Source organism: Ranitomeya imitator, chromosome 5 (genome assembly GCF_032444005.1).
Source record: "Ranitomeya imitator isolate aRanImi1 chromosome 5, aRanImi1.pri, whole genome shotgun sequence".
NCBI classification, from domain to species: domain Eukaryota; kingdom Metazoa; phylum Chordata; class Amphibia; order Anura; family Dendrobatidae; genus Ranitomeya; species Ranitomeya imitator.
Window position 1 is genome coordinate 278,427,768 of NC_091286.1, and position 23,263 is coordinate 278,451,030.

The following is a 23,263-nucleotide window of genomic DNA, read 5'->3' on the forward strand; positions in this document are numbered from 1 at the left end:
GTAAATAGGTAATTAAATGAGACATGACTTACCACCATAAGCTGTCTTTCCAGTAACTGTTACTCCTAATGGTTGTTGATCGAGCAGAAATATGTAATAGTTTTTCACACTGACTTCAAATGTGTAGTAGAAGAAAGGCTGCAAATCATAGATGGTTGCTATCTGTTCCTGAAATTCCTATAGGGATATGATATCATACTAATATATGGCACATACACTTAGAACTTTAACAAACATGGATTGCATATTCTTACTTTTCTTCTAATACGCAAATAAACAGAGGAAAGTATGTTTTATTGCATTATGCAGCAAGCATGTAACAGTTATATCTACAGTCATGGCCCAAACTTTTGAGACTGACACAAATTTTGGTTTTTAGAATGTTTGCTTCTTCAGTTTTTATAGCGGCAATTTGCATTAACGCTAGATTGTAAAGAAAAATCATCAGATTAATTTTTTTTAAAAAATTGATGGCATATAGGATAAATACAGTATATCATATGGTTGAGGCATTACATATGGAATAAGTAACCCCTATTTTTACATTATCAAATATTGTATATGCAAAGCACAGACTGTTATAATTTTTTGGCTCAACCATCTGTAAAACCACTGGCACTTTATCAAGCCACTGGCAATCTATTATTTTATGGGAGAAATTATAGAGGGCAAGCTATAGCCCAGTGCACAGACTTTGTTGTTTAATATAGTGCCTTGCGAAAGTATTCGGCCCCCTGGAACTTTTCAACCTTTTCCCACATATTATGCTTCAAACAAAGATGTCAACTGAATTTTTGGTGAAGAATCAACAACAAGTGGAACACAATTGTGAAGTTGAATGAAATTTATTGCTTATTTTAAATTTTTGTGGAAATTCAAAAATTGAAAAGTGGGGCGTGCAATATTATTCGGCCCCTTTACTTTCAGTGCAGCAAACCCACTCCAGAAGTTCATTGTGGATCTCTGAATGATCCAATGTTGTCCTAAATGCCTAATGATGATAAATATAATCCACCAGTATGTAATCAAGCCTCTGTATCAATGTACCTGCTCTGTAGTAGTCTCAGGGTTCTGTTTGAAGCACAGAGAGCATCATGAAGACCAAGGAACACAACAGGCAGGTCCGTGATACTGTTGTGGAGTAGCTTAAAGCCGGATTTGGATACAAAATGATTTCCAAAACTTTAAACATCCCAAGGAGCACTGTTCAAGTGATCATATTGAAATGGAAGGAGTATCATACCACTGCAAATCTACCAAGACCCGGCCGTCCCTTTGAACTTTCATCTCAAACAAGGAGAACACTGATCAGAGATGCAGCCAAAAGGCCCATGATCACTCTGGATAAACTGCAGAGATCTACAGCTGAGGTGGTACAGTCTGTCCATAGGACAACAATCAGTCATACACTGCTTAAATCTGGCCTTTATGGAAGAGTGGCAAGAAGAAAGCTATTTCTCAAAGATATCCATAAAAAGTGTTGGTTAAAGTTTGCAACAAGCCACCTGGGAGACACACCAAACATGTGGAAGAAGGTGCTCTGGTCAGATGAAACCAAAATCGAACTTTTTGGCAACAATGCCAAACGATATGTTTGGTGTAAAGGCAACACAGCTCACCACACTGAACACAACATCCCCACTGTCAAACATGGTGGTGGCAGCATCGTGGTTTGGGCCTGTTTTTCTTCAGCAGGGACAGGAAAGATGGTTAAGATTGATGGGAAGATGGATGGAGCCAAATACAGGACCCTTCTTGAAGAAAACCTGTTGGAGTCTGCAAGAAACCTGAGACTGGGATGGAGATTTGTCTTCCAACAAGACAATGATCCCAAACATAAAGAAAAATCTATAGTGGAATGGTTCACAAATAAACTTATCCAGGTGTTAGAATGGCCAAGTCAAAGTCCAGACCTCAATCCAATTGAGAATCTGTGGAAAGAGCTGAAAACTGCTGTTCACAAACGATCTCCATCAAACCTCACTGAGCTCAAGCTGTTTGCCAAGAAAGAATGGGCAAGAATTTCAGTCTCTCAATGTACAAAACTGATAAAGACTTACCCCAAGTGACTTGCAGCTGTAATCACATCAAAAGGTGGTGCAACAAAGTATTAAGTTAAATGAGCCGAATAATATTGCAAGCCCCACTTTTCAGCTTTTGAATTTCCACAAAAAGTTAAAATAACCAATAAATTTAGTTCAACTTCACAATTGTGTTCCACTTGTTGTTGATTCTTCACCAAAAATTTACATTTGGTATCTTTATGTTTGAAGCATGATATGTGGGAAAAGGTTTCTGTGTGCTAGTTCCGTTCATGTGCTGTTCACACTGAGTGGCGTTCAACCCAGTATGTGCGGGTAATCGCTTGCTATGTATTCCGTCATTATTCACTAGCAGCAGTTTTCCATCTCCGCACTGTGGACCCCAGGTTGCAATTGCGCTTTATTATTTATTTTATTTAGCACAATCCGCCAACCCTAACAACTGTACTCACAGGAGCAATTTTTTCATTTCATTTGAAAAATTGCCTTGTTTTGTGTGATCTCCCTCAAAGTAATGTAATATTTAATCATATATCAACTCAACTTCTTTAATCACTTCCTGACGAGTCTATTTTCCATTTTTTCATTTACAGGTCCTTCTCAAAAAATTAGCATATAGTGTTAAATTTCATTATTTACCATAATGTAATGATTACAATTAAACTTTCATATATTATAGATTCATTATCCACCAACTGAAATTTTTCAGGTCTTTTATTGTTTTAATACTGATGATTTTGGCATACAACTCCTGATAACCCAAAAAACCTGTCTCAATAAATTAGCATATTTCACCCATCCAATCAAATAAAAGTGTTTTTTAATAACAAACAAAAAAACCAACAAATAATAATGTTCAGTTATGCACTCAATACTTGGTCGGGAATCCTTTGGCAGAAATGACTGCTTCAATGCGGCGTGGCATGGAGGCAATCAGCCTGTGACACTGCTGAGATGTTATGGAGGCCCAGGATGCTTCAATAGCGGCCTTAAGCTCATCCAGAGTGTTGGGTCTTGCGTCTCTCAACTTTCTCTTCACAATATCCCACAGATTCTCTATGGGGTTCAGGTCAGGAGAGTTGGCAGGCCAATTGAGCACAGTAATACCATGGTCAGTAAACCATTTACCAGTGGTTTTGGCACTGTGAGCAGGTGCCAGGTCGTGCTGAAAAATGAAATCTTCATCTCCATAAAGCATTTCAGCCGATGGAAGCATGAAGTGCTCCAAAATCTCCTGATAGCTAGCTGCATTGACCCTGCCCTTGATGAAACACAGTGGACCAACACCAGCAGCTGACATGGCACCCCACACCATCACTGACTGTGGGTACTTGACACTGGACTTCAGGCATTTTGGCATTTCCTTCTCCCCAGTCTTCCTCCAGACTCTGGCACCTTGATTTCCGAATGACATGCAAAATTTGCTTTCATCAGAAAAAAGTACTTGGGACCACTTAGCAACAGTCCAGTGCTGCTTCTCTGTAGCTCAAAAGTGGCTTTACCTGGGGAATGCGGCACCTGTAGCCCATTTCCTGCACACGCCTGTGCACGGTGGCTCTGGATGTTTCCACACCAGACTCAGTCCACTGCTTCCTCAGGTTCCCCAAGGTCTGGAATCGGTCCTTCTCCACAATCTTCCTCAGGGTCCGGTCTCCTCTTCTCGTTGTACAGCGTTTTCTGCCACATTGTTTCCTTCCAACAGACTTACCATTGAGGTGCCTTGATACAGCACTCTGGGAACAGCCTATTTGTTGAGAAATTTCTTTCTGGGTCTTACCCTCTTGCTTGAGGGTGTCAATGATGGCCTTCTTGACATCTGTCAGGTCGCTAGTCTTACCCATGATGGGGGTTTTGAGTAATGAACCAGGCAGGGAGTTTATAAAAGCCTCAGGTATCTTTTGCATGTGTTTAGAGTTAATTAGTTGATTCTGAAGATTAGGGTAATAGGTCGTTTAGAGAACCTTTTCTTGATATGCTAATTTATTGAGACAGTTTTTTTGGGTTATCAGGAGTTGTATGCCAAAATCATCAGTATTAAAACAATAAAAGACCTGACAAATTTCAGTTGGTGGATAATGAATCTATAATATATGAAAGTTTAATTGTAATCATTACATTATGGTAAATAATGAAATTTAACACTATATGCTAATTTTTTGAGAAGGACCTGTATGTTTTTCCTCCCTTTCTTCAAAGAGCCATAACTTTTTCATTTTTCCATCCACATAGCAGTATGAGGGCTTGTTTTTTGTGGGATGAATTGTACTATTGAATGTCACCATAAATTTTATCAAGTGATGCATTGGGAACAGGCGAAAAAAATCTAAGGGTGTTGAAATTACAAAAAAAGAGATATTTCACAATCGTGTTTTGGGATTTTTTAATTTACCTTGTTCACTATTCGGTGAAACTGGCCTGGCAGTATGACTCTCCAGGTTAGTACAAGTACGCAGCTACCAAACATATATAGTTTTTAAGTGGCAAAGAAAAATGAAATTTGTAAAAAAAAATTGCTTTTGCTGTCATTTTCCAAGACCTAATTATGCAAATTGTCTCTTAAAAGAGGAAGGGAACTGGAACTCTAGTGCCATCTATTGGAAGTAGCAATCCTGCGAGTTAATGTCGACCCTTTAACGAGCCTTGTCAGGATAATTGCCAAACCAGAATCTCAATTTGCAGACACTGTGTTTCGGGGTACTGCCCCTCATCAGTGCAAAGTGGAGATGTGGTTTGGCTGTGTGAGAGGCGTCCAACCGATATCCAAGAAGTATTGTTTCTCCTTGCAGAAATTAGCATGCTAAGCATGCTGAGATGAGGAGACTTAAAGCCGCAATGCTCCTCTGGGAAATATGCTAATTATGCAAATTATCTCTTCTGAGAGGAAGAGAACTAGAACTCTAGTGCACCTATTGGAAGTAGCAACCCTAACAGTCAATGTCGACCCTTTTAACGAGCCTTGTCACATGAATTAGGATAATAGCCAAAGCAGAATCTCAATTTGCAGACACTGTGTTTCGGGGTACTGCCTCTCATAAGTGTAAAGTGGAGATCTGGTTTGGCTGTGTGAGAGGCGTCCGACTGATATATCAGAAAATGACCTATTGTTATAATCAGATAAAATCTATTTTTAAATGAAAAATTTGATGTTCAGTGAAAAAAATATCCACAATTTACATACTGGCTACTTGTCCTAATAGAAGACTGATAGTTCCTCTTGTTCACATTAACATTAGCAGTAATAGACTGACTCAGACCTTATTTCTTTACATGGACTTAGAAAATAGTATAAAATGGGCATGCTCTAATCTGGGCAAAGGTCACTGTAAAGAAAGGGCAAGGGAGCTATAACATTTATTGTGAATAGTGGATCCTGTGCCATCTACTATACAGTCATAGCCGATAGTGATGGCACCCTTGAAATTGTTCCAGAAAATAAAGTATTTCTCTCAGAAAAATTGCAATTACGCATGTTTTGTTATACACATCTTTATTTCCTTTGTGTGTGTTGGAACAACACAAAAAAGCAGAGAAAAAAAGAAAGGCAAATTAGACATCATTTCACACAAAACCCCAAAAATGGGCAGGACAAAATTGTTGGCACTCTCAAGTTAATATTTGGTTGCACACCTTTGGAATATATAACTGCAATCAATCGCTTTCTATAACCATTAACAAGCTTCTTACAACTGTCAACTGGAATTTTGGAACACTCTTCTTTTAAAAACGGATCCAGGTCTTTCATATCTGAAGGAAGCCTTCTCCCGACAGCAATTTTAATATCTCTCCACAGGTATTCAATGGGATCTAGGTCCGGACTCATTGCTGGTCACTTCACAACTCTCTAGCAATTTGTTTCCATCTATTTCTGAAATATGTTTGGGGTCATTGTCCTGATGCAAGACCCATCCATGACCCATGACCACAAACACAGCTTTCTGACACTGGGCACCCAAAATCCATTGGTGAGCTTCAGATTTCATGATGCATTTCACAGAGTCAAGGCATTCAGTGCTATCAGCAGCAAAACAACCACAAAACATCTTTGAACCTCCATAGTATTTAACTATAGATGTGTTCTTTTCTTTGTAGAGTTCTTTCCAATTTCGGTAAATAGTAGAATGCTGTGTTTTTCCATAAGGCTATATTTTGGTCTCATCTGTCCACAAGATGCTTTCCCCAAATGATTTTGACTTGCATACATTTTGGAAAACTGCAGTGTAGCTTTTTTATGTCTCTGTCAGCAGTGGGGTCCTCCTGGGTTTCCTGTTAACCCTCCATCACATACAATAGGCCTGACAGGCACATCTCTTTTACTTTCATTTCTCCTCCCTCACCAGATTGTGAGGAAATCCCCTCCCTCCAGGGAGTCACCTGTCTCTAGCAGCTCTGTGAAACCTCATACCACAGTTTGATTGCAGAGCTTCAGGAGGACAGATATAACTGCGCTAATCTCTCAGGCTCATTGTATGTGAACACGTCACACTCAATAAGGTTGGTATTTTATGTTTTTATTCATCACAATTGTTTATTTAGCTTGTTTTATGAATGTATAGCACAAAGTGTGAGGACATTTCATAGAAATAAGGCAGATTAAAAAAGAAAGTGTGCTGCTCAGTCATATACAGTAGTTCCCTAACATATTCCTTCTCTTGCTTCAGATTATCTGCTGAAATGGAGAGGAAAATGTAGAATTTATCAAAAAACCTTGATGTTGAGGAAGTAACAAACATGCTGTGAGGGCAGTCCCACACATCCAGATAATTCCGGTACCGGAAAAATCGGTACCGGAATTATCCGTGTCCGTGTGCCCGTGCGTTTCTGTGGCACATCAGTGCGGCACACGTGTGCCGCCCATGTGCCCACAAAGTACCACACGCACCGTGCAGGAGACAGTGCTAAAATTTAGCGCTGTCCCCTGCATCTGGTGCTGAAGCCGCCATTCATATCTTCTCTGCAGCAGCATTTGCTGTAAAGAAGATATGAATAATCCTTTTTTTTTTGTTACTTGTGTTTAAAATAAAGGTCCATGTCCCCACCCCCCTCCCACCCCCTGTGCGCCCGCCCGCTGTTCTTAAAATACTCACCCGGCTCCCTCGCTGGCTGGCGCTGCTTCCTGTCCTGCCGCACCTTCTACTGTATGAGCGGTCACGTGGGGCCGCCGATTACAGTCATGAATATGCGGCTCCACCTCCTGTAGGGGTGGAGCCGCATATTCATCACTGTAAATGAGCGGCCCCACGTGACCGCTCATACAATTGACATTCTGGACTCTATTGTCACATATACCAACCAATATATAGACATTATAAAGGACAAGTTCATCTGCAACAGAACCATCAAGGCCACAGATGAAATAGAACTGCATGCTTTTTTTGGATTATTATACCTTGCAGGAGCTTATAGGGCAAATAGACAAAGTTTGGAGGAACTTTGGGGTAAAGATGGGGATGGAGTTGAAATATTTGGCCTTGTTATGTCCATAAACAGATTCAAGCTTCTAATTCGTTGCTTTCGGTTTGACGACAGAACTACCCGAACTGAACGTAAAACACATGACCAACTTGCTCCAAATCGTGATATATTCCAAAAATTTGATGAAAACTGTAAAAAAAAGCTATTGCCCTGTGGAGAACCTCACTATTGATGAAATGCTCCCTGGTTTTCGTGGTAGATGTGCCTTTCGTCAATATATTCCATCAAAGCCTAACAAATATGGAATAAAAATGTATGCCCTTGTTGATGCCAGTAAGACCTACACTTACAACCTGGAAGTTTATGCAGGAAAACAACCAGAAGGTCCTTACTGTGTCAGCAACAAACCCAGTGATGTTGTAAAAAGACTAGCTGAGCCCTTATTTGGATCGGGTCGCAATATAACAGCTGACAATTGGTTTTCAAATTGTGATCTGATTGATTATCTGAAAATGCAGAAGCTTTCATATGTCGGAACTGTAAGAAAAAATAAAAAAGAATTGCCTACACAGTTTGTAAGTGTGAAAGGGAGACAACAGTACAGCAGTATGTTTGAATTCCATAATGGAAAGGTTTTGGTTTCCTATGTACCACAAGCAAAAAAAATTGTACTTCTTCTATCAACACTTCATGATGATGCTGCCATCGATCCTGGGACTGGGGCAGAAAAAAAAAACAGAGATAATTACATTTTATAATGCAACCAAAGGGGGTGTTGATACAGCTGATCAGATGTGCTCAACTTTCAACGTCAGCAGAAACACCAAGCGCTGGCCAATGGTCATATTTTTTGCTATGTTGAATTTGAGTGGTATAAATTCACAAGTCATTTACCTTGAAAACAAGCTTGAACCACTCCGTAGACGATTGTATCTGAAAAAATTGGCCCATGATCTAGTGCTTGGAGAGCTACGCAGGAGAAGTATGAAAACCATCGGTATCCCCTCTGGCCTTCAAGTTCAGCTCAAAAGATTCCGCCCAGAAGATGATAGTGAAAATTCACCACCTGTACCACCTCCCAAAAGAAGGAGATGCACCACCTGCAGCACGGAAAGCGGAACCAGAAGGCTTTCTAATTATGAATGTCTCAAATGTCATCATGCAATCTGCCTGACTCATGAAAAAATGATGTGTAATTCTTGCTCTTTGCTCTGCAAGTGTAATTTTTCTGGGGAAACTTCAGGATCTAATTCTGATTGAATATGTTTTCAATAGTACTTAAGGTACCTTAAAATTAAGTTTGTTTCCATAAATTTTCTTTGTAGAGTTTTTTGACAGAGTCGAACTGGGGACTATTTGGCGGGAGTTTTGAAATGTTTGTATTTCAGAGTTATTAGTTTTATGTTAAGTAAATGGTTTTTTTTTGCGCCTGATTATGTGTAGTCTCTTTTATTACATCCCTATGAAGGTCACTGATCACTTTTAGAGCACTGAAATTGCAAACATTAGATGTTATAGGTATTTTTCTAGCCTGCGCCTGACAGTCACATTGTATGTGAACTCGTTAGAACCGATATTGTATGTGACGGAGGGTTAATACATTTCATTTTATTCACATGTCGATAGTTCATGCTGACACTGATGCACCCTGAGCCTGCAAGACAGCTTGAATTTCTTTGGAACCTGATTGGGGCAGCCTATTTACCATTCGGACTGTCCTGTGTGGCAAACTTTCATATATTTTTCTCTGCCGTACCCCCTCCAGGGAGATTAGCTACAGTGCCATGGGTTGTAAACTTCTTGATTCTGTTGCGCACCCTGGACAAAGGAACATCAAGATCTCTTGAGATAGACTTGTAACCTTGAGATTGTTGATATTTTTCAGCAATTTTGCTTCTCAAGTCCTCAGACACTCAGACAGTTCTCTTCTCCTTTTTCTGTTTTGCATGTCAGCCTCTCCCCTTTTTATCTGGTTTCAGGTGTGATTTTCATATTGGCAACACCTGTTACTTGCCATAGGGTAGTTTGAAGGAGCATCACACTCTGTTATTTACCCACAATTTTGGAAAAGTGCCAACCATTTTGTCTGGCCCATTTTTGGGGTTTACAAAGTTACATAGTTATTAAGGTTGAAGGAAGACTTTAAGTCCATCTAGTTCAACACATAGCCTAACCTAACTTGCCCTAACATGTTGATCCAGAGGAAGGCAAAAAAAAAACCCATGTGGCAAAGAGTAAGCTCCACATTGGGGAAAAAAATTCTTTACCGACTCCACATACGGCAATCAGACTAATTCCCTGGATCAACGCCCTATCAAGGAATCTAGTGTATACTAGATGGTGGCCTGATTCTAACGCATCGGGTATTCTAGAATATGCATGTCCACGTAGTATATTGTCCAGTGACGTAGTATATTGCCCAGCGATGTAGTATATTGCCCAGCCATGTACTATATTGCCGAGCGACGTAGTATATTGCCCAGCGACATAGTATATTGCCCAGCGACATAGTATGATGTAGTATATTGCCCAGCCACGTAGTATATAGCCAAGCCACGTAGTATATTGCCCAGCCTCGTAGTATATTGTCCAGCCACGTAGTATATTGCCCAGTGACATAGTATATTGCCCAGTCACGTAGTATACAGCACAGAGCCACATAGTATATTGCACAGCGACATAGTATACAGCACAGAGCCACGTAGCATATTGCACAGCGACGTAGTATACAGCACAGAGCCACGTAGTATATTGCACAGCAACGTAGTATACAGCACAGAGCCACGTAGTATATTGCCCAGTGACGTAGTATATTGACCAGCCACGTAGTATATTGCCCAGCCACGTAGTATATTGTCCAGCCACATAGTATATTGCCCAGTGACGTAGTATATTGGCCAGTCACGTAGTATATTGCCCAGCGACGTAGTATACAGCACAGAGCCACGTAGTATATTGCCCAGTGACGTAGTATATTGGCCAGTCACGTAGTATATTGCCCAGCCACATAGTATACAGCACAGAGCCACGTAGTATATTGCCCAGTGACGTAGTATATTGCCCAGGGATGTAGTATACAGCACAGAGCCACATAGTATATTGCCCAGTCACGTAGTATATTGCCCAGTGACGTAGTATACTGCACATAGCCACGTAGTATATTGCCCAGTCACGTAGTATATTGCCCAGCGACGTAGTATACAGCACAGAGCCACGTAGTATATTGCTCAGTGATGTAGTATATTGGCCAGTCACGTAGTATATTGCACAGCGATGTAGTATATTGCCCAGTGACGTAGTATACAGCACAGAGCCACGTAGTATATTGCCCAGTGATGTAGTATATTGGCCAGTCACGTAGTATATTGCCCAGTGACGTAGTATATTGCCCAGCCACGTATGTCACAGGTTAAAAAATAAAAAATAAACATACTCACCTAACGATCCGAGGGCCCCTTGTAGTTTAACATACTCACCATTCTTGTCGCTGCTCTTCAGCGTCCCATCTCTCCGCCTCCTGGGATCCAACGGCGCTGTGCCAATGGGCGTGCGGCTGCCGCCATCTTCCGTTCCCAGGATGCTTTGCGAAATTACCCAGATGACTTAGTGGTCTCGCGAGACCGCTAGGTCTTCTGTGTAATTTCGCAATGCATCGCTGGGAAAGGAAGATGGCAGCAGGTGTGAGCGAACAACGGAGGGTGAGTATAGCAGGTTTTTTGTTTTTTTACTATGTTTAACATTACTTTTTTTACTATTGATGCCGCATAGGCAGCATCAATAGTGAAAGGTTGGGGGGACACAGGGTTAATAGCAGCGGTAACGGAGTGCGTTACCCGCGACATAAAGCGGTCCGTTCCCGCCAGCATTAATCCTGTGTTAGCGGTGACCGGAGGGGAGTATGGAGCGGGCACCGGGGACAGTGACTGCGGGGAGCATGGAGCGGAGTGCTGGGGACACTGCGGGGAGTATGGAGCGGAGCTCCGGGGACACTGCGGGGAGTATGGGGTGGAGTGCCGGGGACACTGACTGCGGGGAGCGGGGAGTTTGGAGCGGAGCGCCGGGGACACTGACTGCGGGGAGTAAGGAGCGGCCATTTTCTTCCGGACTGTGCCTGTCGCTGATTGGTCACGGCAGCCATGACAGGCAGCTGGCGAGACCAATCAGCGAATGAATAACCGTGACAGAAGGACAGACAGATGGAAGTGATCCGTAGACAATTATATAGTAGATATCTTGTAACATTATACTTTTCCAGAAAGGTATCCAGTGTCCTCTTAAATTTAAGTAACGAATCACTCATTACAACATCATACGGCAGAGAGTTCCATAGTCTCACTGCTCTTACAGTAAAGAATCCGCATCTGTTATTAAGCTTAAACCTTCTTTCCTCCAGACGTAGAGGATGCCCCCTTGTCCCTGTCTCAGGTCTATGATTAAAAAGATCATCAGAAAGGTCTTTGTACTGTCCCCTCATATATTTATACATTAAAATAAGATCACCCCTTAGCCTTCGTTTTTCCAAACTAAATAGCCCCAAGTGTAATAACGTATCTTGGTATTGCAGACCCCCCAGTCCTCTAATAACCTTGGTCGCTCTTCTCTGCACCCGCTCTAGTTCAGCTATGTCTTTCTTATACACCGAGACCAGAACTATGCACAGTGTGGTCGAACTAGTGACTTGTATAGAGGTAAAATTATGTTCTCCTCATATGCATCCATGCCTCTTTTAAAGCATCCCATTATTTTATTTGCCTTCGTAGCAGCTGCCTGACACTGGCCACTGAATATGAGTTTGTCATCCACCCATACACCCAGGTCTTTTTCATTGACGGTTTTGCCCAAAGTTTTAAAATTAAGCACATAGTTATACATCTTATTACATCTACCCAAGTGCATAACCTTACATTTATCCCCATTAAAGCTCATTTGCCATTTATCAGCCCAAGCTTCAAGTTTACATAAATCATCCTGTAATATAAAATTGTCCTCCCCTGTATTGATTACCCTGCAGAGTTTAGTGTCATCTGCAAATATTGAAATTCTGCTCTGAATGCCCCCTACAAGGTCATTAATAAATATGTTAAAAAGAAGAGGGCCCAATACTGACCCCTGTGGTACCCCACTGCTAACCGTGACCCAGTCCGAGTGTGTTCCATTAATAACCACCCTTTGTTTCCTATCCCTGAGCCAGCTCTTAACCCACTTACACATATTTTCCCCTATCCCCATTATTCTCATTTTATGTATCAACCTTTTGTGTGGCACCGTATCAAAAGCTTTTGAAAAGTCCATATACACTACATCCACTGGGTTCCCTTGGTCCAGTTGGAAACTTACCTCTTCATGGAAGCTGATCAGATTAGTCTGACATTCGGTCCCTAGTAAACCCGTGCTGATACTGGGTCATGAGGTTATTCCTCTTCAGATACTCCAGCATAGCATCCCTTAGAATGCCCTCCAGGATTTTACCCACAGTAGAGGTTAAGCTTACTGGCCTATAATTACCGAGTTCAGTTTTTGTCCCTTTTTTGAATATAGGCACCACATTTGCTATACGCCAGTCCTGTGGTACAGACCCTGTTATTATAGACTCTTTAAAGATTAAAAATAATGGTCTATCAAGGACTGTACTTAATTCCTGCAGTACTCGAGGGTGTATCCCATCCGGGCCCGGAGATTTGTCAATTTTAGTGATTTTTAGACACTGCCGTACTTCCTGCTGGGTTAAGCAGATGACACTTAATGTGGAATTTTTGTTATCAGTGATCATATTGTCTGCCATGGGATTTTCTTTTGTAAATACTGATGAAAAAAAGTCATTTAGCATAGTTTAGTTTGTCATGATGTCCAATTTGCCATTTTTTCTTTTTTTTGTGTTGTTCCAATACACAACAAGGAAATAAACATGTGTACAACAAAGCACGTGTAATTGCAATAATTTTCTTGGAGAAATACTTTACTTTCTGGAACAATTTCAAGGATGCCAACATTTTCAGCCATGACTGTATATGTTGGTGATACCGATAATTGTAATCCTTTGATGTTGATCAGACTGTTGAAAAGTCATCTGCACAGAAAGAGTAGTATGTGTCTAATATTAGGCCTGGTCAGGGTGAAAATAGCTAAATTTCTGATCATTTTTATATAGATAGTGATTTGGGAAATTGAATAAAATTTGAAAAATGTATTCAAAATTAATTTAAGGTTAAAATATAACTTAATCAATGCGTAATTTTCTGATAACACATACACATTTAAATAACTACTAATATAAGAGATTCTAATCTTATTCACATTCAATTGCTATCTCATTTCCCCAACTAGACAATTATCAGAAAAAAACAATAAATAAAACCTTACTAATGTGATGTTTTTGACATGTGTTGAAACCATGTGGTCAGCATTCAGAGAACTCCAATGTCTAACAATGTATGTTGGAGTACAGTTTATTATAAATGGACAGATCACTTCTGTAGCAATTGGAGGCAAATGCAATGTAATACTTGTATTTGTTGTGCTTAGTACAATGGGATTATCAATCAGTGAAGCCAATATCAGACATTTCATGTCTATAAAGATAAAAGAACAATGTAGTTAACAGGGACACTGGTTACAAATGTAGCATTAGTTAATCATTATAAAGTCTAAATTTAGATATTTATACAATATATATTTTCCACTGTTACAAGCATCATATCACTTATGACTGGAAACTATTAGGCTGCCGTCACACTAGCAGTATTTGGTCAGTATTTTACATCAGTATTTGTAAGCCAAAACTAGGAGTGGAATAAATAGAGGAAAAGTATAATAGAAACATATGCACCACTTCTGTATTTATCACCCACTCCTGGTTTTGGCTTACAAATACTGATGTAAAATACTGACCAAATACTGCTAGTGTGACGGCAGCCTTAAAGAACTTGTAGGTGGTTAACCCCTTTGCGACCAGAGGTATTTTCGTTTTTGTTTTTTCATTTTTTGCTCCCCTTCTTCCAAGAGCTATAACTTTTTTATTTTTCGGTCAATATGGCCATGTGAGGGCCTGTTTTTTGCGGGACAAGTCGTGTACTGGAAAATGGGAAAAAAAAATTAAATTGCAGTGAAATCGCAAAAAAAGTGAAATTCCACAAGTTTTTTTTATCACGCTAACTAAATTCTAAAACTGTCCTACCATTATGATTCTCCAGGTCATTACGAGTTCATATCTGATACAGTTCAACTAGAATCAGCGTAGGGTTTACTATGATAATTTACAAATTGCCGAATGGCAAATAGACCCTAACTAAAGCTTCTGTGGCTAATAAATATAACTTTTAATGATTAAATTATAATAGTAATAATAAGAATGTGCTCTTTAAAAATCCAGAGTCCACATTAGTTATTAGTGTCCTATCTTGATGTATTGGTTATAAAAACATGGACAAAGTTCCTCCTCATGCAGTATAATGTTAGCTGCTGAGTGCTATTACTTCAGGGATAAGTATTAACCAATTCCTCCCTGTTATTATATAAATCCAATATTGATAGGAGATCTCACAAGGGGATAGGTATTATTCAATTCCTTCCTTTTGTGCAAGTTAAGGTGAGCAGATTCACTGGCTAAGTAGCCTTTATGGGTAATGTTCTGAATAGGTAATTCAGAACCACAATGGACCTTGAAGTTCAGAGCACACAAAGTGACCTGACAATAAGCAAAAAACATAGGACGAGCTCTGAGACATGGGAACTCTGCTGACCGCAATCCCTAATCCTATCACACCACACTAGAGGTAGCCGTGGATTGCGCCTAACGCTCCCTATGCAACTCGGCACAGCCTGAGAAACTAGCTAGGCCTGAAGATAGAAAAATAAGCCTACCTTGCCTCAGAGAAATTCCCCAAAGGAAAAGGCAGCCCCCCACATATAATGACTGTGAGTAAGATGAAAGTACAAACACAGAGATGAAATAGATTTAGCAAAGCGAGGCCCAACTTACTGAATAGACCGAGGATAGGAAAGATAGCTTTGCGGTCAACACAAAAACCTACAATCAACCACGCAGAGGGGCAAAAAGACCCTCCGCACCGACTAACGGTACGGAGGTGCTCCCTCTGCGTCTCAGAGATTCCAGCAAGCAAGAAAAACAAATTAAAGCAAGCTGAACAGAAAATATAGCAACAAAAGTAACACAAGCAGAACTTAGCTTATGCTGAGCAGACAGGCCACAGGAACGATCCAGGAGGAAGCAAGACCAATACTAGAACATTGACTGGAGGCCAGGATCAAAGCACTAGGTGGAGTTAAATAGAGCAGCACCTAACGACTTAACCTCATCACCTGAGGAAGGAAACTCAGAAGCCGCAGTACCACTTGTGACCACAGGAGGGAGCTTGATCACAGAATTCACAACAGTACCCCCCTCTTGAGGAGGGGTCACCGAACCCTCACCAGAGCCCCCAGGCCGACCAGGATGAGCCATATGAAAGGCACGAACAAGATCGGCAGCATGGACATCAGAGGCAAAGACCCAGGAATTATCTTCCTGACCATAACCCTTCCACTTAACCAGATACTGGAGTTTCCGTCTCGAAACACGAGAATCCAAAATCTTCTCCACAATATACTCCAACTCCCCCTCCACCAAAACCGGGGCAGGAGGATCAACAGATGGAACCATAGGTGCCACGTATCTCCGCAACAATGACCTATGGAATACGTTATGGATGGAAAAAGAATCTGGAAGGGTCAAACGAAAAGACACAGGATTAAGAACCTCAGAAATCCTATACGGACCAATGAAACGAGGCTTAAACTTAGGAGAGGAAACCTTCATAGGAATATAACGAGATGACAACCAAACCAAATCCCCAACACGAAGTCGGGGACCCACACAGCGTCTGCGATTAGCGAAACGTTGAGCCTTCTCTTGGGACAAGGTCAAATTGTCCACTACATGAGTCCAAATCCGCTGCAACCTGTCCACCACAGTATCCACACCAGGACAGTCCGAAGACTCAACCTGCCCATCCTAGCACAAAATGCTCGTCAAAACCTCGAAACAAACTGGGAACCTCTGTCAGAAACGATGTTCTCTGGAATGCCATGTAAACGAACCACATGCTGGAAGAAAAACGGCACCAAATCAGAGGAGGAAGGCAATTTAGACAAGGGTACCAAATGGACCATCTTAGAGAAGCGATCACAAACTACCCAAATGACCGACATCTTTTGAGAGACGGGGAGATCCGAAATAAAATCCATAGAGATATGTGTCCAAGGCCTCTTCGGGACCGGCAAGGGCAAAAGCAACCCACTGGCACGAGAACAGCAGGGCTTAGCCCGAGCACAAATCCCACAGGACTGCACAAAAGAACGCACATCCCGCGACAGAGACGGCCACCAAAAGGATCTAGCCACCAAATCTCTGGTACCAAAGATTCCAGGATGACAAGCCAACACCGAACAATGAACCTCAGAGATAACTTTATTCGTCCACCTATCAGGGACAAACAGTTTCTCCGCTGGGCAACGATCAGGTTTATTAGCCTGAAATTTCTGCAGCACCCGCCGCAAATCAGGGGAGATGGCAGACACAATCACTCCCTCTCTGAGAATACCCGCCGGCTCAGGCAAACCCGGAGAGTCGGGCACAAAACTCCTAGACAAGGCATCCGCCTTCACATTTTTAGAGCCCGGAAGGTACGAAACCACAAAGTCAAAACGGGAGAAAAACAGCGACCAACGAGCCTGTCTAGGATTCAACCGTTTGGCAGACTGGAGATAAGTCAAGTTCTTGTGATCAGTCAAGACCACCACGCGATGCTTAGCTCCTTCAAGCCAATGACGCCACTCCTCGAATGCCCACTTCATGGCCAGCAACTCTCGATTGCCAACATCATAATTTCGCTCAGCAGGCAAAAACTTCCTGGAAAAGAAGGCGCATGGCTTCATCACCGAGCAATCAGCACCTCTTTGCAACAAAACAGCCCCCGCTCCAATTTCAGAAGCATCAACCTCAACCTGGAACGGAAGCGAAACATCTGGTTGACACAACACAGGGGCAGAAGAAAAACGACGCTTTAACTCTTGAAAAGCTTCCACAGCAGCAGAAGACCAATTGACCACATCAGCACCCTTCTTGGTCAAATCGGTCAATGGTTTAGCAATACTAGAGAAATTACAGATGAAGCGACGATAAAAATTAGCAAAGCCAAGGAACTTTTGCAGACTCTTCAGAGATGTCGGCTGAGTCCAATCATAAATGGCCTGGACCTTAACAGGGTCCATCTCGATAGTAGAAGGGGAAAAAATGAACCCCAAAAATGAAACCTTCTGAACACCAAAGGAACATTTTGATCCCTTCACAAACAAAGAATTAGCACGCAGGACCTGGAACACAATTCTGACCTGCTTCACATGAGACTCCCAATCATCCGAGAAGACCAAAATATCATCCAAGTATACAATCAGGAATTTATCCAGGTACTCTCGGAAGATGTCATGCATAAAGGACTGAAATACTGATGGAGCATTGGCAAGTCCGAATGGCATAACTAGGTACTCAAAATGGCCCTCGGGCGTATTAAATGCAGTTTTCCATTCATCGCCCCGTTTAATACGCACAAGATTATATGCACCACGAAGATCTATCTTGGTGAACCAACTAGCCCCCTTAATCCGAGCAAACAAATCAGATAGCAGCGACAAGGGGTACTGAAATTTGACCGTGATTTTATTTAGAAGGCGGTAATCAATACAAGGTCTCAGCGAACCATCCTTCTTGGCCACAAAAAAGAACCCTGCTCCCAATGGCGATGACGACGGGCGAATATGACCCTTCTCTAATGATTCTTTTACATAACTCCGCATAGCGGCGTGCTCAGGTACAGATAAATTAAACAGTCGACCCTTAGGAAACTTACTACCAGGAATCAACTCGATAGCACAATCACAATCCCTATGCGGAGGTAGGGCATTGGACTTGGGCTCATCGAATACATCCCGGTAATCAGACAAGAACTCTGGGACCTCAGAAGGGGTGGATGATGAGATAGACAGAAATGGAACATCACCATGTACCCCCTGACAACCCCAGCTGGACACAGACATTGATTTCCAATCTAATACTGGGTTATGGACTTGTAGCCATGGCAACCCCAACACGACCACATCATGCAGATTCTGCAACACCAGAAAGCGAATATCTTCCTGGTGCACAGGAGCCATGCACATGGTCAGCTGGGTCCAATACTGAGGCTTATTCTTGGCCAAAGACGTAGCATCAATTCCTCTCAATGGAATAAGACACTGCAAGGGCTCCAAGACAAACCCACAGCGCCTAGCAAACTCTAAGTCCATCAAATTCAGGGCAGCGCCTGAATCCACAAATGCCATGACAGAATAGGAAGACAAAGAGCAGATCAAAGTAACGGACAAAAGAAATTTCGACTGTACCGTACCAATGGTGGCAGACTTAGCGAACCGCTTAGTGCGCTTAGGACAATCGGAGATAGCATGAGTGGAATCACCACAGTAGAAACACAGCCCATTCTGACGTCTGTGTTCTTGCCTTTCAGCTCTGGTCAAAGTCCTATCGCACTGCATAGGCTCAGGTTTATGCTCAGATAATACCGCCAAATGGTGCACAGATTTACGCTCATGCAAGCGTCGACCGATCTGAATGGCCAAAGACATAGACTCATTCAGACCAGCAGGCATAGGAAATCCCACCATGACATCCTTAAGGGCTTCAGAGAGACCCTTTCTGAAGACTGCTGCCAAAGCACATTCATTCCATTGAGTGAGCACAGACCACTTTCTAAACTTCTGACAATAAATCTCTATCTCATCCTGACTCTGACACAGAGCCAGCAAATTTTTCTCTGCCTGATCCACTGAATTAGGTTCATCATACAGTAATCCGAGCGCCAGAAAAAACGCATCAATATTACATAATGCAGGATCTCCTGGCGCAAGGGAAAATGCCCAGTCTTGAGGGTCGCCACGTAATAAAGAAATAATGATCTTAACTTGTTGAACTGGGTCACCAGAGGAGCGAGGTTTCAAATATAAAATTCAGAAATAGTTTGCAATTATTTTAGAAACTCAGAAATTTAGCTCTATCTCCAGAAAACAAATCAGGAATAGGAATTCTTGGTTCTAACATAGAATTCTGAGCCACAAAGTCTTGAATATTTTGTACTCTTGCAGTGAGAAGATCCACACATGAAGACAGACCTTTAATGTCCATCACCACACCTGTGTCCTGAACCACCCAAATGTCTAGGGGAAAAAAAAGGCAAAACACAGTGCAAAAAAAAAAAAATGGTCTCAGAACTTCTTTTTTCCCTCTATTGAGAAGCATAGTACTTTGGGCCTCCAGTACTGTTCTGAATAGGTAATTCAGAACCACAATGGACCTTGAAGTTCAGAGCACACAAAGTGACCTGACAATAAGCAAAAAACATAGGACGAGCTCTGAGACGTGGGAACTCTGCTGACCGCAATCCCTAATCCTATCACACCACACTAGAGGTAGCCGTGGATTGCGCCTAACGCTCCCTATGCAACTCGGCACAGCCTGAGAAACTAGCTAGGCCTGAAGATAGAAAAATAAGCCTACCTTGCCTCAGAGAAATTCCCCAAAGGAAAAGGCAGCCCCCCACATATAATGACTGTGAGTAAGATGAAAGTACAAACACAGAGATGAAATAGATTTAGCAAAGCGAGGCCCGACTTACTGAATAGACCGAGGATAGGAAAGATAGCTTTGCGGTCAACACAAAAACCTACAAACAACCACGCAGAGGGGCAAAAAGACCCTCCGCACCGACTAACGGTACGGAGGTGCTCCCTCTGTGTCTCAGAGCTTCCAGCAAGCAAGAAAAACAAATTAAAGCAAGCTGGACAGAAAATATAGCAACAAAAGTAACACAAGCAGAACTTAGCTTATGCTGAGCAGACAGGCCACAGGAACGATCCAGGAGGAAGCAAGACCAATACTAGAGCATTGACTGGAGGCCAGGATCAAAGCACTAGGTGGAGTTAAATAGAGCAGCACCTAACGACTTAACCTCATCACCTGAGGAAGGAAATTCAGAAGCTGCAGTACCACTTGTGACCACAGGAGGGAGCTTGATCACAGAATTCACAACAGGGTAAGTATTGTTCAACATTTCCCCTTGTGAAGCCTATCTAAAGCTTTTAGGACAATAATTGTGAATAGGATTATAGCCTAGGCTATAACTCATAAATTACGAGTTCATAGATACTAAACATGTCTAGGTTCATTTGATACAGCCCACCATATCCCATGTTGCACTTTTGTTGCCGTAAATTTATTCTGTATGTACAGCTGTTGTACAGTAAAACACATCTTTTAGACAGTTGCTAACGTGATTCAGCATGCCATGCATCACATTGTCAGTTAGTGGCGGTGAAATTGAACTGCCTGCAAAGCTCATGCAGAATTTCAGATTTAAAAAAAAACAATTCTGTTGCTTACAGCCCGCCATATCCCACGTTGTAATTTTGTGGTGGTGAAATTAAGCTGTCTATGGACCTCATGCAAATTAAAAGAAATATTCTGTTGCTAAACGTGATACAGCCCACCATAACCTACATTGTCATTTTGTGGGGGTGAAATTAAGCTTTCTGTAGCCCTCATGCACATAAAAAAAAATTCTGTTGCTAAAGGTGATATAGCCAGCCATGTTCCACATTATAATTTTGTTGTGATAAAATTGTTCTGTGTGCTGAGCTGTTGTATAGTAAAAAAGGTTTTTCTTGGCAGTTGGTAAAATGATTCAGCATGCCATGTTCACTGTTGTGAGTTCCGTTCTGGAGCTCCCTCCTGTGGTTGCTAATGGTATTTTTGTGAGTTCTGCCCTTGGGCTCCCTCTGGTGGTTTCAAGTGGAACTGCTGCTCCGTTAGGTAGCTGTGGCAGCTGCCTTCACTAATCGCCTTGCCTGGGTTTGTTATTTAAACCTGCTCTGGGCCTTAGTCCTTGCCTGCTGTCAATGTTCTTGGTTGGATTTGATTCTTCCCTTGGATTTCTCATATGGCCAGTCCTTGTCTGCAAAAGATAAGTTTTGCTAGTTTTGTTTGTCCATTTGTTTGGACTCTATTGCTTTGCATTTTGTCTCTTTTGTCCAGCTTGTCACTATGTCTTATTCAGGCTAGCTGGAAGCTCTGGGAAAGCAGATTTGCCCCTCCACACCGTGAGTCGGTGTGGAGTTCATTTTTGTAAACTCTGCGTGGATTTTGTAGTTTTTAATACTGACCGCACAGTATCCTTTGCTCTCTGTCTATCTAGTTTAGTTTTGGCCTCCCTTTGCTGAAATCTAATTTCATTTCTGTGTTCGTCATTTCCCTCTCCTTTCACAGTCAATATTTGTGGGGGGCTGTCTTTCCTTTTGGGGGTTTCTCTGAGGCAAGATAGCTTTCTATTTCCTTCTTTAGGGGTAGTTATATCTGAGGCTGTGACGAGGTGTCTAGGGAGTGTCAGGAACATCCCACGGCTATTTCTAGTTGTGTTGTTAGGATTAGGGACTGCGGTCAGTAGAGATACCACCTTCTCAGAGCTCGTTCATGTTGCGTTTTAGCCACCAGGTCATTTCAGTGTGGCCTCTTAACCACTAGGTCATAACAGTACAGCAGCCCAAGAATGAATTGAATGCATCTCAAAAGAAGGAAAAAAGAAGAGTTCTGAACCATTTTTTTTTCTGTGCTCTGTTCTGTCTTCTTTTTCCTCTTGATATCTGGGTGGTGCTGGATATATGCTCTGGTATGGAGGTTCAGAGTTTGTTTTCTCGTGTGGATCAACTTGCTGCAAGAGTCCAGAGTATCCAAGATTATATTGTTCAGACTCCGGCTCTAGAGCCAAGAATTCCTACTCCTGATTTGTTTTTTGGGGACAGATCCAAGTTTTTGAACTTTAAAAATAGCTGCATATTGTTTTTTGCTTTGAAACCCCGTTCTTCTGGTGATCCCATTCAGCAAGTGAAAATCATCATATCCTTACTGCGTGGTGATCCTCAAGACTGGGCATTTGCTCTTGAAACAGGGAATCCGGCATTATTGAATGTAGATGCATTCTTTCAGGCGCTCGGATTGTTGTATGACGAACCTAACTCTGTAGAGCATGCTGAGAAAACACTGTTGGCCCTGTGTCAGGGTCAGGAAGCGGCAGAGTTATATTGCCAGAAATTTAGAACATGGTCTGTGCTCACTAAATGGAATGAAGAGGCGCTGGCTGCTATTTTCAGAAAAGGTCTTTCTGAAACCCTTAAAGATGTTATGGTGGGCTTTCCTACGCCTACCGGTTTGAGCGAATTTATGTCTCTAGCTATTCAGATTGATCGGCGCTTGCGTGAGCGCAAGGCGGTTCACCATATGGCAGTGTCCTCTGAGCAAAGTCCTGAGCCTATGCAATGTGATAGGATTTTGACTAGAGCAGAAAGGCAGAAATTCAGACGTCAGAATGGCCTGTGTTTTTACTGTGGTGATTCTGCTCATGCTATTTCTGACTGCCCTAAGCGTACTAGGAGGGTCCCTAGGTCTGTTACCATTAGTACTGTGCAGCCTAAATTTCTCTTGTCTGTTACCCTGATTTGCTCATTGTCGTCCTTTTCTGTTATGGCATTTGTGGATTCTGGCGCTGCCCTGAACTTTATGGACTTAGAATTTGCCAAGCGCTGTGGTTTTTCCTTGGAACCTTTGCAGAGTCCTATTCCCTTGAGGGGGATTGATGCTACGCCATTGGCCAAGAATAAACCTCATTACTGGACACAGTTAACCATGTGTATGGCTCCAGCACATCAGGAAA

General features: G+C 42.0%; 1 protein-coding gene across 7 annotated transcripts in view; it reads right to left on the minus strand.

The window, feature by feature from the left end:
- ROS1 (ROS proto-oncogene 1, receptor tyrosine kinase) overlaps positions 1-23,263 on the minus strand; it is a 416,131-nt gene that overhangs the window by 121,541 nt on the left and 271,327 nt on the right. For all 7 annotated transcript variants that reach the window (XM_069726197.1, XM_069726196.1, XM_069726195.1 and 4 more), the window contains 2 exons: positions 13,815-14,023; positions 33-177 (listed from right to left, as the gene is read on the minus strand). In XM_069726197.1, coding sequence (XP_069582298.1) covers positions 33-177; positions 13,815-14,023 — 354 coding nt within the window. The remainder of the gene's footprint in view (positions 1-32; positions 178-13,814; positions 14,024-23,263) is intronic.